This window comes from Strongylocentrotus purpuratus, unplaced genomic scaffold, assembly GCF_000002235.5.
Source record: "Strongylocentrotus purpuratus isolate Spur 01 unplaced genomic scaffold, Spur_5.0 spur5_scaffold_2, whole genome shotgun sequence".
In the NCBI taxonomy this organism is placed as follows: Eukaryota; Metazoa; Echinodermata; class Echinoidea; order Camarodonta; family Strongylocentrotidae; genus Strongylocentrotus; species Strongylocentrotus purpuratus.
Genome location: NW_022145605.1, coordinates 15,994,441 through 16,009,177, shown reverse-complemented (window position 1 = coordinate 16,009,177; position 14,737 = coordinate 15,994,441). Strand labels below are relative to the sequence as shown.

The 14,737-nt window shown below is 34.7% G+C and overlaps 1 protein-coding gene across 1 annotated transcript; it reads right to left on the bottom strand.

Annotated features, from left to right (window-relative positions):
• Positions 1 to 9,102: 9,102 nt before the first annotated feature.
• Positions 9,103 to 11,478, bottom strand: LOC590788 (neurotrypsin-like). Its single transcript, XM_790379.2, has 4 exons — positions 11,451 to 11,478; positions 10,469 to 10,777; positions 9,647 to 9,955; positions 9,103 to 9,458 (listed from the first exon to the last, which is right to left on the bottom strand). Exons 1-4 carry the CDS (start codon positions 11,476 to 11,478, stop codon positions 9,103 to 9,105), a joined length of 1,002 nt encoding a protein of 333 aa, XP_795472.2.
• Between the last annotated feature and the right edge of the window lie 3,259 nt (positions 11,479 to 14,737).

Below are 14,737 nucleotides of genomic sequence, written 5' to 3'. Positions count from 1 at the left end.
ACAAAACAAATTATATAATGTGGAAATATTCAGCAGAATATATATAGCGTAAGCTTTTATGTTATTTTCTGCCATCATAATCTCCATTTCTTTTTTCAAGAAAAACAAAAGGCATTCGATTTGATTTGATTTTTTTTTTTCTGTTTGATTTTCTTTTTCTTTTGCAGTTGTACATTTATATAATAAACAAATCATTGAACATTTTATACATGACAAAAGAGTATATATAAAACATAGTAAGGTTGGCTGTAACATCAAACAGGAGGGTTGACAAAGTAAGGAGAGCTTGATAGCTTGACTACCCTCAATGGATACATAATAATACAAATATGGAGAAAAAAATATTGGTAAAAGGGGGAAGAATAAAAAAAGGAGAGAAAAAAGAAAAGAATAGAAAATAAAAGGAGGAGGGGGTGTACATCAAGATTAACATATTTAAGTAGTAGATGGATTTCAATTTGATTTATGAGGATAAAAAAGAAGATGCACATTTGAATATTGGGTGGCCAACTTGGGATATATTATAGAATTAGAAGACTTGCGAGGTTTCTGGACAATAAGAATAATATAAGAATGCGAGATCAGCGAGCTGGTATGTAAATACTGTTAGCCTGGGCTTGCGGGTCGGAGCATTGAAATGTTTGTAAACAAAACAATGTTCAGTCAGTATCTCAAGTAGGCCACTCTGTATTCATTCGTCTATTCATACCAGGTCATGGAAGGTTATAATCAACGTTTCAATGAATGGAAGCAAACGAAAGTAACAGTACTGAAAATTATCGAGTTTCGTAACGACGGGCGTACCGGGAGAAATTATGAAGATTGAAGGAAAGCAAATTTTGATGGTGGATTTAAAGATAATGAGCAATAAGATACGTTTTCACCGCTATTTTAAAGGATACCATTGTGTTCATCTTTTTTTATTTCAGGGGTAGTGCATTCCAGATATCAGGGCCATAATGTTTAAATGATTTTTGTGCTAAGACGGTTTTGGTGTTAAATATGTGATAGTCATTGGAGTGCCTGGTTGGGTAGGAATGACAATTAGCATTATGTTTGAATAATATTACTAGTGATGGGGGAAGAATGCCGGATTTAAGCCGAAACATGAACATAGATTGTTGCATGTAGTGGATATCACTTACTTTTAGAGTTTGTAATGTAATAAATAAGGGGTCAATGTGGTCAAGATAACCTGCATCGGTACAAACTCGAATTGCTTTTTTCTTTAACATTAATATACGATTAGTATTGCACTTATGAGTAGCCCATATAAGGTAAAACCAGTGTATTATAAAGCATACTAAGCACATATTGCGAGAAATAGGGGTAGAGATATAGTTCACATGATCATTCCAGTAACATTTTTCATTTATATATACACCTAAGAATTTGGTTGATGACTTTTTTCTATTGGAACATTATCAACAAGCAGCTCATAATTACGAATATTATGATTTCTCGAGTTTCTAAAGTAAATAAAATTGTTCTTCGTTAGGTTCAATGATAATATGTTGCTTTTGAACCATTGTGATAATTTAGGTATTTCAATGTTCATGGTTGCAATCAGCGAATTTAAATCATAATGTGAACAAAATTTAAGGTTTTTGGGGCTACAAAACACACACACAAAAAAAAAATTATGGGGGTCATTTTTAGTTAAAAATGTATATAATCTGTTTTAAACAATTCTTTCAAAGTTTTAAAAAGCTTGGTACTATGGACATTGGTCGATAATTCGACACAGAAGAGGGGTCATCTTTCTTATAGATTGGTATGACTTTAACTGTCTTAAAAGGGGCTGGAACAACACCAGAAGACAGCGAATGATTGAAAATGTGAACCAGAGGTGATAAGATACTGCCTATAATTGTTTTAAGCAAATGGGTGCTAACTTCATCATGGCTATAAGAATGGCTTGATTTTAATAAGTGAACAACATTTAATATTTCAGTAAAAATCTGTCGGATATAAAAATAGCGAAGGGTAAGATGACTCTGGGACAAATGCCCTAAAGTCTTGAATATGTCTATCGATTTTAGAAGCCTGGTCAGGGCCTATATTTACAAAATACTCATATAAAAATATTGCTATTTCATCTGGCTCATCTACTTTGTGATCATTTATATTAAAGGCCTGCTGATGCAGTGTACGGCTCTTCGTATTAAGCAGTTCATTTATGACATTCCATGTAGATGATATATTAACTTCAGCATTTTTGAGTTCGTTTGAAAAATACAATTTTTTGTATAGCCTGATGGTACTGGTAAGCTTATATGTATATTTCCTATAGTTACTTATATGTGAAGGGGTAGGGTAGTTTAAACTAAGTTTATACAATGTATTTCTTTTTCATATGGAGGTGAGAATTCCCTTCATAACCCATGGGTTAATAGGTTGTTTATATCTACCTCTATTATTAATCTTTGGGAGACATGTATTAAAGTACGATTCAAAATTTGTCCAAAATAAGCAATATGCATCATTTGCAAGAGTAGTTATAGATTGACAACCTTTGTGAAATACACGATTAATTGCAAAGATATAAAGATTGGTGTGAGAATATGTTTTGGCTTCATTTTATTTGCAGATATTGCTCCTTGAGCAGTGTATGATAATTTCTGAAAATTAATATACATGTATATGTGAACAGATACACACCATCGGGATTATGTAGTTAATAAGGTCTAGATGGTATATTTCTTTCTAAACTGGTATTCAATTATTTACTATGTAACAGTAAGGGTATAATTCGAGAATTAAGAAATATAATGATATACAAACTAACAAGACATCCACAGTGCCAGAGAATACATCTTCTGTTATCGTGGTGATATTGTTGTCGTTCAGATAACTGGTATAAAGAAAAATACAAAGAACAGATTATCAAGCATCATCTTAAATTTATAATTAATAAGCGATAACGGATATTTTATTTTTATATAATCGTTTCAAATATGAATATTCATGTGAATTAGACACACATAATTTGAATAAATAGTTCTTAACGTTATGGGTCCCATGATTGGTTCTTTATTTAAATATAAATACCAAAAGAGAAAGATTGTATAATTTGATACTATAAATCAGAAATTTCGATAAATATTTCTTTAGATTTCTCTCTATTGGACGTGACATATTTAATTGTATTGTTTAATTTTCTATAAATTATTGATAGAAAAAATATTATCCAAACCCGAAAATTTTACTTTAATTTGAAATCCTATTACTTTGTGTACTTAATCATGTGGATTAATTGTTGTTAATTATAAAACTCAATTTCATTTTTACCCTGATATTTGTTTCCTGTCATGATGTTTACTTTCAGTATATTTTGCTGTAATGTGTTACTATGTTATGAAAGAAATAATTTCCTTATAAGTATAAGGCAAATTCATGTTTTAAACAGAGTGGTCAATAAATTCCCATGTCTATTACTGATTCAAATTAAAATGTGAATGAGTCAATGTATTGTAATTCTGATTATACTCACTGGTTCTCCAGTGATGGCAGTCCATGAAATGCTCCGTTATAAATGTCTACTATGTTGTTGTACTCCAGGCTCCTACAAAATTAAACAATAATCTGAAAGTTATGCTTTCGGAAACATTATGTGGCAGCCTTATTGAAAAGGCTGTTGATATATATATATATTCTTTAGTCAAAAGAACCCGCTTATGGGACATTAAGAGGAATTGTGGAATAAATATAAGGGAAAGATAAGAACAGGTGATGATGGATTAGAGTTTTATTAAACACTTACACGAGCTCACTTTACATCTCCATCCTCCACACTCACGCACAAAATAGACGCTCCCATGCATATAAACTCGGAAATAGAACTAGCTTTAGATAACAGTGCACTTAATATTATCAATATAATTATTATCATTCAAAGCAACGCACACATTGCATTTCCAAGTGATCTACGAAAAAAGAAATATATAATTTACAATGAATTACACATTGAGAACATAGGGCATACTATTAGCGCAGTCGAATAGAGAGTTCGCCCTCCCCTCTCCCGAAAGTGAATGACATATTGACATTTAACATTCCATCATTAATTACGAATTTGGCCAGGTGTGCATATTGCAAAATGTCCCCCCCCCCCTCTCTCCCAAAAGAAATCCAATACAATTGGCTGAAATTCGACAATTTACAAAACAGAAGTATCTTTAAAATTCTTGTTTCTGTACCGCGAGGTCTAGATAATATTTGCTTAAATCTCAGAAAAAAATATGCATGAAACTGCCATAATTTGCGTCATTTTAAGAATCTCACCTCCATGCTTTTATATATGTATATACTTACAACGTAAGAAGTTTTGGCAAGTAGGAAAACAGCTTGGTAGAGATCGATGTGATTTGATTGTATGACAAGTCGCTGAGTGAAAGATTAGAGGAAGGGTCAGGGTTGGTATATTCGAAGTTATTTGTTGAACACATTAATGCTGTAAATTGAATTTGAATCTAATTAATGTCTTTGTGATTTACATAATGATATGAATCGTACATTTTCATTAACATAAATACTTTCCAACACATTTCCAGCACTGACATAAAACACGCTGACTAAAATAACATTCATTCAGAATGTTATAATCATAATTTCGTCTAAAGATCATACAAACTAATTTACTCATTGAAGTTGATAAAAGTTGTACAAAAATCTTCTTTTTTTTCTTTACATCCACGACAAGGTATACTTTACGCTTTTTCTTGTGTCTAATGTGATAAGTCATTAGATTCTATCCTTAAAAAGGTAAAGAGCTACATCTCCGCAACCATTCTCCAACGTTAACAAGTATTTTTGTCTTCTTAATATCAGATGGATTTTGTTATTTATCAGTCGAAACAAAAACGGCTGTCTCTTTTTGCTATCTCAAATTTTATTTTATCTTCGAAATAATTTCCCCATTGGTTGCGATAGATGAGCACTGACGATAAAAAGAAATAAAAGAACAGAGTTTTTTAAACTTACATAAATGCAAGATGCTCAAGTCCTTCAAAGATTCCATCAGGAAGACTTGCAATCATGTTGGAATCAAGCAATCTAAGATAAATGATCCAATTTAAAACATTTAGAATAGCGAATGGAATGCGCCGGAATAAAAATAAAATAACCTCAGCCCATAGTTTAGGCCAATTTCATATCTTCTTAAGATCATATACTTTTGGCTTTGTTGAATTGGTTTGTAATAATAATGATAATAACAATAACATTAATAATAGTAACAAAACTAAATAACAATGACAAATATTATTATTAACATTACTAGTATTAGTAGTAGTAGTAGTAGCAGTAGTAGCGGTAGTAGTTTCATTAATAATAATATTGTTATAATAAAATTAATAATACTTATACTACTTCTACGAACTACGACCTATTATAGAGATATCGACTGCTACGAAAGGACTGGCTGTTTTTATACGCACAAGGGGAAGTTGCATCCGATGCTATCACCCCGAGGCGCAACTGGGTGGGCAGCGCGCTGAGGGGTGATGGCAAAAAGCAGTCGATATCTCTTGTATATACCGAATTGACTCCACACAAAAAAGAGAATTTTTACCATATCCTTTTCTTTTGTAAATCATTTTATGTAAATAAACAGAATAACAACTCACAAATATACTAGGTTCTTCATTTCAGAGAAAGTCGACTGTGCCAACAAAGCGATGTTGCTCCTTCCGAGAAAACTGCATATAAAAAAATAACTAAGTTTTAAGAATTTACTGGATACTCAAGAAATAAGGGCTAAAAAGCTAGTGCAAATTATTTAAAATCAAACTTTCACTAATTGTAGCGTTCATTGGTATATTGATTCTCAAAAATAAATAATGCCGAATGAATTTTATAACATAATGATGAATATCTCATATCGATCAAAAATTATTGCAAAAAATGTATTTAAATACAACTTTTTATTCTAGTATTTAGCAACCAACCTACTGCATTAAGAGCATTATGAGATTTCAATTATAAGTTTTTCTGACGTTTCGATCGATGTATTCTCATCGTCTTCAGGAGAATGACGGGACCATTTCTCAGTCATGCCAGTGGATGTTTTGTATTGCCCTCGAAGGGATCCGATGTGCGGCCCGCTCAAATCGCGCCCCCTGAAAATGCCCACGAATTTTAATCACTAATTTTAATTCACAGATTTTTTTCCAAACCAAGTAGATTAAGTCACAAGAGAGGTCACATATGGATCAATATCTTACCAAAGGACGCTACTGCGATGGCTGACAGTGCCATCAAACCAATACCTTGTGATCCACAATCAATTGCCATATGGAACAAAATACAACACTTCCCCCTTCTCACCCTACCCGGACACCCACTGGACGATAACCTTATAGGACAACAAACCCCAAGGATAATCACCTACTAGAATTCTACCAACTGGTTCTTAATTACGATTAGGAAATTAACAGGACTAAAGCAGAAATTTAAAGACCACTGAACTTACACGCGTATTATTTTCCTCTGACACTCCAGGATCTGTCCAAATGAAAAATTAGATGATCCCTCCTCTACTGATGATCTTTTGAAGAAGAGAACAATTATTTAATGATTAAGTTAAGTAGAACTTGTAAAAGGTTGATCTCTCTTCAAGGTGTAAAATAAATTGTGTACTTTCTCGTTTTTGTAGGTCAGTTGGAAGAATATCGTAGAAGAAATGTTCCCCCCAAAAATGATGAGTACTAGTTTGGACCGAACATTACGCCACATGTGTGTAGTACCATATACTCACTTCTGTTTGCAGCGCATATGGTTTTCAACAAATTTGAGTCTATTTTCTTATCAATTTGTTTATTCCAAGACACAAAAATTGTTTTGTACTACAGAGTCAACCTTAACCAATTGCTTCTAGGAAATTCTTTCACAGTGCAATCGCATTCCCCGAACATTATCTTTAAGCTATAATTTATTCGCCTTAGACAATTAGAAATTTTAAGTGTCAAAATATTGAATTGTTCTTGAATGCACTCGGTTAATAATACCGCAGGTAGGTGCTAGATAGTATATACTAAAGCCACACATTGGTAAATTACCCCAAGTTTGATATCTCTACAACACAAGAGCAGTCTATCTCACGATTCTATCAGACCATAATATGGTGATTATACTCACAGACATTGTAAGCCAAAAGGTCCATGTCCAGTGTTCTTGTTTTCATAATGAGCACATTGATCTACATGCAAAAAAAAGACAGTAATTTATTTGACAATTGAGTCTCAGTCTACAAGATGGAATATTGAATTGAAATATCACTTTCAGTAAGCATCGTTAAAAGTACTTTGTCCCATTTGCAGCCGACATCAAAATAATTATGTATAATTTTGCAGGAATTATAAATATGTCACATATGTCCTATCTGTGAAATGTCAACGTTAGCGGTGTCCTGGTATTCAAATTATGCAACAAAAACCGTTTACTTTCTATACTTCACTGTCAGACACTATTGAGTCACTGACTGACTTTTATTTTGCATACATAAATGAGCTGTGAAGGGTACATGAGCATTTTTCTACATCAATAACCCGTTTATTGTTATGATTGAATCTTTGCGCAGCACAAAACCAATGATCATTCGGTACAAGGGTCTGAAAATCAGACTATTTACTGAAGGGATTGCAATCCCTACAGTCGATTTCACAACTAACAGTCGTTATTTACCCACTTGAAGACATTTTCAAGCCCTTTCGTTTAGAGGGAAGTTCTAAATTAGTATTATCTTTAAAATGCAGGTGAAATTTAATCTTTTCATTTGTTTGGCCTGGAAATGGGACATAGTACCTTTGAAGATGGTTGTATTATTTTACGGCAGGCAGGAGTTTTAAACTGTTATTATAATTGTTTTGTTCTTTTTTTCTTTTCTTTTTTAAATTCGAAATATCAGTTTAAGAAATTGATGACTGTACAATGAAACAATTCAATTACATCTGGGCATTGGATATACTGATTGGCAAAGTCAACACCTGTCTCTATCAGTAAATATGGAATTAAGAAAGAAGACCTCTGTGTTAAAAAAGAAAAAAAGAATGACATCTTGCTCTAGACTTCATTTAGCAACTGAAAATTGGTATGCTTCCTCTTACCTGATCCCCTTACGTAGGTACATACGGTTCCTATTTAATAAAAGAAAATATGACATCATTACCCTTTTATCAGATCAATATATAATGTGAATCACAACTGATTTCACTCCAGTGAAATGTAAACCATCAACCTACTACCAACGCCTAATTGATTAATAATAGAAAAATAATAAATCATTTGTATTCTGCTAGCGTCCATATCTGTCACACACCATATTTAGGTTTCTATTCCGTTGTTCGTATTATATCGCTATCTTACTATCTTTACTGCTAAGTGCCATATATATTTGATTAAGATACCATAGAAGCACTTAGTAATAAAATAATAATAATTATTATTATTATTATTGGAAGTAGTAGTAGTAGTAGTAGTAGTATTGGTAGTATTATTACCATTATTATTATTGTTATTTTCATCATTATCAAAACTATACAAAATTCAATACTCTCATACCTTGGGAATCCATTTCAAGAGGACACAAACTTAAAACACAAACGTTTCCTGCAATCAAAGATATAAAAAACGATTGTTACTCAAAGATTTTCTCCAACATTTGCCATGTTTTAAATACATGAAATACGTGATCAATAATGCAAATTGCTAATGCGTAAATATCAGAAAATGTGTTGTAACTGAATGAGATATCATAAAGAGACTTATCCCATACCCTGATCTAGAATGCGATGATGAAAAATCAGTGACGATACTATTCCTATAACAATCAAAGCTCTCAAATAAAATTTTAAAAATCAACACGATCAATCTGTAAGTATGAAATCAGTTGCGGTTTAACCGCAGAATACCAAGCGTATTCGGTTAACGTAAGGCTAGGGTCGTGGTCATGCAAAGTCAGGGTTAGGTTTAAGGTTAGGGTTACGATTAGGGTGGCTGGGGTAAGGGTAGTGATTGTGGGATATATAGGCCCTATCGTCAGGGTCAGAGTTGGGGTTACGTTGGTCTTCTGCAGTTGTTCCTCAATGGCATATGCAACTATTTTTAGTGTGGACGGATGAGCTCACAAATTACGTAAATACCTCCAGAACATGTGACTCCAGACACCTCTGACACATTGCAGTTCTCATGAGATCCAACTCCTACCCCAGGACAGTCGAAAAATCTGGATTCATTACCCGTGCACTCTACACGGTCGAGTGTGACCTCAACATGGCTGCCATCTGAAATGTGAGATGTAGTAATGCTTCGCGCGCTTTCCAGTCCCAGACTTCTGCAGACAACGTCAGCGTCGTTCTTGTCCCAAGAGTCACTACAGACAGATCTCTGTTGGCCGTTGTAGTAGTACACGACTACGCCATCGAAGATACTCGTTCCATCAGTCAGATAGATGACTTCGTCTTAAAGTGGAATGGAGGAGAGAAATACGAAACATGGTATAGTTTTACGGGTGATGGCGTGTAATAATGTGATACAGTAATTCAGTAATAGTTTATTTAAAAAAAAAAAAAAAATGGCATAGTAAATATGACCGTCCAATGAATGATATACTACACAGCCTACCATTCAATATCTGTATAATATTTACCTTCTATTGAACACTGAACGCCAGCACCGTCGTCATAGCAGAAGTCCATCGTTTCGAATTTTGCATCTGGGCAGTCGAAGATGTTGTTTTCTCTCCCCGTGCAATGTGCCTCCGATAAATGTATGTTATTTATAACATATCCAAATTCAGCATAATCAAATGCCTTCAATGCACCAGCGAATCCTAAACTTTTGCAAATGACGTGTGCATTGTTAAGGGTCCAGTCTTTCCCACAGGTTATTCCCCAGGTTGACTTTGCGAAAACCTCTACTCTCCCTTCACTGCTATTCCTTCCCCCGACCAGACGAACTGTAATGGAAATTAGGAAGGAGTATTTATGTTAAATGTGGCGGGGGATAAGGGGTGGGGGTCGTGTATTTGTAAATTACTATGATTTTTATAAAAATCGATATTGTATGTAAATTAATATGATTTTTGCTTTTAGACCCCACTGAAAAACTGGACCATTTTGAAAATGGTCCTGAAATGGGCTATCCAACCGTTTGTCTATACTTTACACATTTACTTACTTTCTTATCGTTTGAAATCTGTTTTATACGTATGTTTTTTTAAACTTGTATGTATATATGGATTTCGGAAATAAAAACAAACAAACAACAATAGTGCATTATATATACGATAGATATTACACGATACTTCTAATTTTGAAGGACGACTATCAACATGTGCAGAGTTGGAAAATGTCATGCAAACTTTGGGTGATATCAAAAGGCCAAACATCATGGACTTGCCAGTAATTGTTAACTTCAATATCTAAAGTAAATTATATGTATGGCACAAGAATGAATGATAGTAACTTACTCCCAGTTGAACATCGGACCATGGCGATACGGGTCGAATTGCACTGGCGATTACGAAGACTGGACCACGAACATTCAAGTATACTGGATTCATTGCCATCACAACTGATGCCATTTAAGAAATATTCTGGGGCTCCCTTAGAAGCGGTAGCATGTTGGTCGGTATCCAGAGCTGTACCTATCCCAAGGTATCTGCAGACAACATGTCCACTGTTGATGTCCCAGCGATCATCACATACTGATCTCCAAGAGCCATGGTAGAACACCTCTACGATACCCTCCCAAGGATAATGGCCTCCAGACAGACGAACTATGGGGTATAATTAAAGTGGTTACATCAATATACACTGCAGCCATACATTTCCCTTTTTAAAAAAATACCTCTTTTTTATGTCCTATTAAAATGATTTTAACAATATGGTTTATTCTTGATGTACAGTGCATATCAAAAATGTAAACCCAATTTTGGTAGCTCCTAATTAAACATTCCTAAACAACATGACTTTGAAATTATTTTCATCATAAAGGATAAATTTGTTACTGTCAAATGATACCATATTTATAATATTTCTGTCACGGGTGACTAAGCACCAGTCTCTTTAAAAAGTATTGTCAAAATCGCCTTGTGGAAAGTTTGGGCTGATGGAACGAATGAGGGGCAGATCATATGCATGTGCTTCTTTGGACTTAAATGTTTTTATAAGATACATTTGGCCTCTTGATTTGGTACTATATTGTTTAATATGATGCAATGTATCTATGCTTCCACATAACCTTGTTTCACTCCATAGGATAACCTTTTAATTATTTTGAACAGCCTACTAACTTCTTGCCTCATGATATATAAGATCTCTCTGATCACTTGTCCGGTGCGCCATTTCACATCGCTAAGGAGCAATATCGGTTTCGTAACCTTACAAAACTCGAATATACCTTAACAAATTCACTTTATCCATTTTGTATCACTCAATAAGAACAGTTACCTCGAACAAGAGATGCGAATAAAGTCATGGTTATCATCATAATGAAGATAATGTCATATTTTTTGCTTGTAATATTCTTTGTTTTTTAGTTGATATCAACACCATTGCTTTTCGACTGCCTAATAGTCAATGTAAATAAGTGAGCAATTGTGTCTGGAATGAGATTAAACAAACATAATGGCTTTTGATCCACATTCACTGCTTGAGCTCAAACTTGGTACAAGAGGATTTTGACAATACTTTTTGAAAAGCCTGCTGCTCAATCATCCGTGTTTAAATGCACGATTATAAATATGGTATCATTAGACACGGTATACGTTACCCTTTACTATGATATATGATTCAAAGTCACATAGGTCATAACTTTATAATTAGACGTTACCAAAGTTGGTTACACTTTTTTATACGCACTGTATAAGTTTTATATGTTCTGTGAAACATTCTTGATCAATCTAGAGAGTTATAGAGATTGAGAAAAAGTTATGAATAAATAAGTCCGACTTTATTGACAACAGTGTATATTTGAAAAGGTCTTGAGCAAGTCAGATTCATACATCGGTCACATCGCCAGACTAACTAAAAACCAACTACGAATCCATTGATTCATGGCCATGGAGGAGGCGGGGGTTGAATGGGGTGCTCCTTGATACTACAATTATCAATTCTATCAATGAAGGCACATACGTGTAAAGCTATTGTTTGCAATGGTTATTTCGACTGATGGAAAACTAATGGGGAAACATATAGCTCCGTTTAGTCTCATTTGACAACGCCCCCTATCGTCAGAGTCCAGCAGACTATAAACATGTTAGCCTATGGAATTTTACCACAAAAATCATTTTAATTTTGTTTTTGTTCAAACGAAAAGCACATCAAACCCCGACGTACGTTGACACTAGCTCTTTCATTGGAACCCTCATGTCCATTGACTTTTGACAAATAACACACCGTAATTTGATAAAAATAGGTCGCAAGCTCGCCATTGCATATATAACGCATGTGTAACAAGTCGAACTTTGGACGCAATTTACCACGCGATTGTAAGATTTTAGGTCAAGCACACGAAAAATAAGAAGCATGAATTAGCATAGATCAGTTCCGCTTGGTTCATAATGTCCACTTCAGCCAACCCCCACCGTAAATTGTCCATTTAGTATAGGCAAACATTTTGCCGAGGTAAGCAAAAACTTGAATATTCATGACACACCATGGAATATTCGATTATTAACAGAGGGGTGCAATTGTGCACCACATCAAACTCCCCTACTTTCAGTCAAGTATTTCATTGTATTATGTAGTTTGGTAGGTTTATTTTACTAACTGTTTAATAATCAGATATCAATGATAGTTTAAAGGTAAATACCAGTATTGGAAACGCCCCAATTTCAACAAATGAAATGGAAGCTCCTATTACCAATCATGTGAGAGAATATGTTTTAACTAATACATGATGATACAAAATTTGCCGGGAAACCGCCTACTAATTGATATATTTGGTAAAGTAGTTTATCTATTGTTATGTGAGAGATAAACGCACGTGTCGCGCGCGTGTGCGTAGTCCCATATACATCTTTCTGTGTACAGTGCTTGTAACTTTACGAAGACTGGGCCAAATTTCTTATCATTTTGATGATTTCAGGACCTTACAATGTAAACCAATACTTATATGCTAGATGATCAACCTTTTCTGATCGATTCCACAATGTTTCTTTCACAATGCAATCACATGACCATAACTGGTCTTTATTTTTTCCATTTAGTATAGGCAAGCAAAATTGCCGAGGTAAGCAAAAACCTGAATATTCATGAACACCATGGACTATTCGATTATTAACAGAGGGGTGCAATTGTGCACTACATTAACTCCCCTACTTTCAGTCAAGTATTTCATTGTATTATGTATTTTGGTAGATTTAGTTTACTAACTGTTTAATTATCAGATATCAATGATAGTTTAAAGATATGGAAAAGGTTCTTGTATTTTATATTTATGGCTCCATCCGTTTTCATCCGCTCCCGAAATGGAAAAAATTTGCGAAAATTTGCAAAAATTTGCGAAAACAGAACGTAAAATAACGGACTTGGGTACTATGTAGCGGGGATGTTAAACGGATGTTCATCGGAAGCCTAGCGGATGAAAGCGGATGGAAGTGGATGACAGCTTTGAATGCTTTGATGCATACGCTTACATCCTTTATATTTCCGTGCTACTAACGATGTATAGACGTTCCATGTATCTTATCTTTCCTCCCTCTTTCCGTTTTCAGCTGCAGCGGATGTGAGTTACGAGGATGCCCAGAGGACATAGAACGCTCGTATTTGTCGCGGATTTACATCGTACACGGCGGAAGTTCATCCGTTCTAAAAGTTTTGTGCAGCTCAAAACTTTTTGCGCGGATGAAATCACAGTGGATGGATGCTCGATGGATAGAGCGTATAAAACACGTATTCAATGAGTACACAACGGATGCATAGCGTTTTCCAACGGATGGCAAGATTTGTGTACGTTTTACATCCTCTTTGCATCCGTAAGTGCAGTGGGACCGGGCATTTAGCAAAGCAATCTCACATACACAATCAATATCAAGTGTCGTCTGATCCGCCGATTGCCGTCTGCTATATACGTTCTATAGGCGGCGAACTAACTGCGTTTGTGCTTGCTAAAATGAGACAACAGGAGCAATATGTTTGCATTCTTGAGAGGGTTAAATGAAATTATAATCGTGCTTGAAGATTTGTTTTCTATTATTCGACACAGCTTCAAAATAAACCCACTTCTGAATGAATAAACATTTTGTGTTAAAAAAAGGATACGTAATTAAATGAAAGTGATACAACACTGCTTACTTGTTGAATTCATACATGTGACTGACGCCCTGATAGGAATCCCGCATTCATTGAATTTGTCAGCGAAACTGTGCGGACATTCCTCGAGAGAAGACTCGTTCCCCGAACATCGGAAATCAAACAGAACGTTCGTAGTTTTTGGTAGAAAGGATTTGCCATCCATGAATAAGCTGCTGAAGCCCAGACTGCGGCAGACTACCTCGGCATCGCTGACATCCCAGTTATGATGGCAGATATTTCCCCAGGATCCGTTCAGAAAGACCTGTACTATTCCTTCAGTTGGCAACACATTATCTTCATCACCGACAAGTCGCACTGCCCATTCTGTAGTAGAATATCAAAGCAGAAATGACTTGGTGATCTAACATTTCATCACCATTGCTCTGGGCTCTAATTTGCCAGATGTACAGGCTTTGGGTAGCCATATGTTTAAGCTTAGG

Coding starts and splice junctions, on each gene's coding strand:
- LOC590788 (XM_790379.2), bottom strand. CDS start 11,478: ATGACTTTATTCGCATCTCTTGTTCGAG. Junction 10,778..11,450: donor ATTCGCATCTCTTGTTCGAG/GTAACTGTTCTT, acceptor TATACCCCATAG/TTCGTCTGTCTGGAGGCCAT. Junction 9,459..9,646: donor CGTTCAGTGTTCAATAGAAG/GTAAATATTATA, acceptor TTCCACTTTAAG/ACGAAGTCATCTATCTGACT.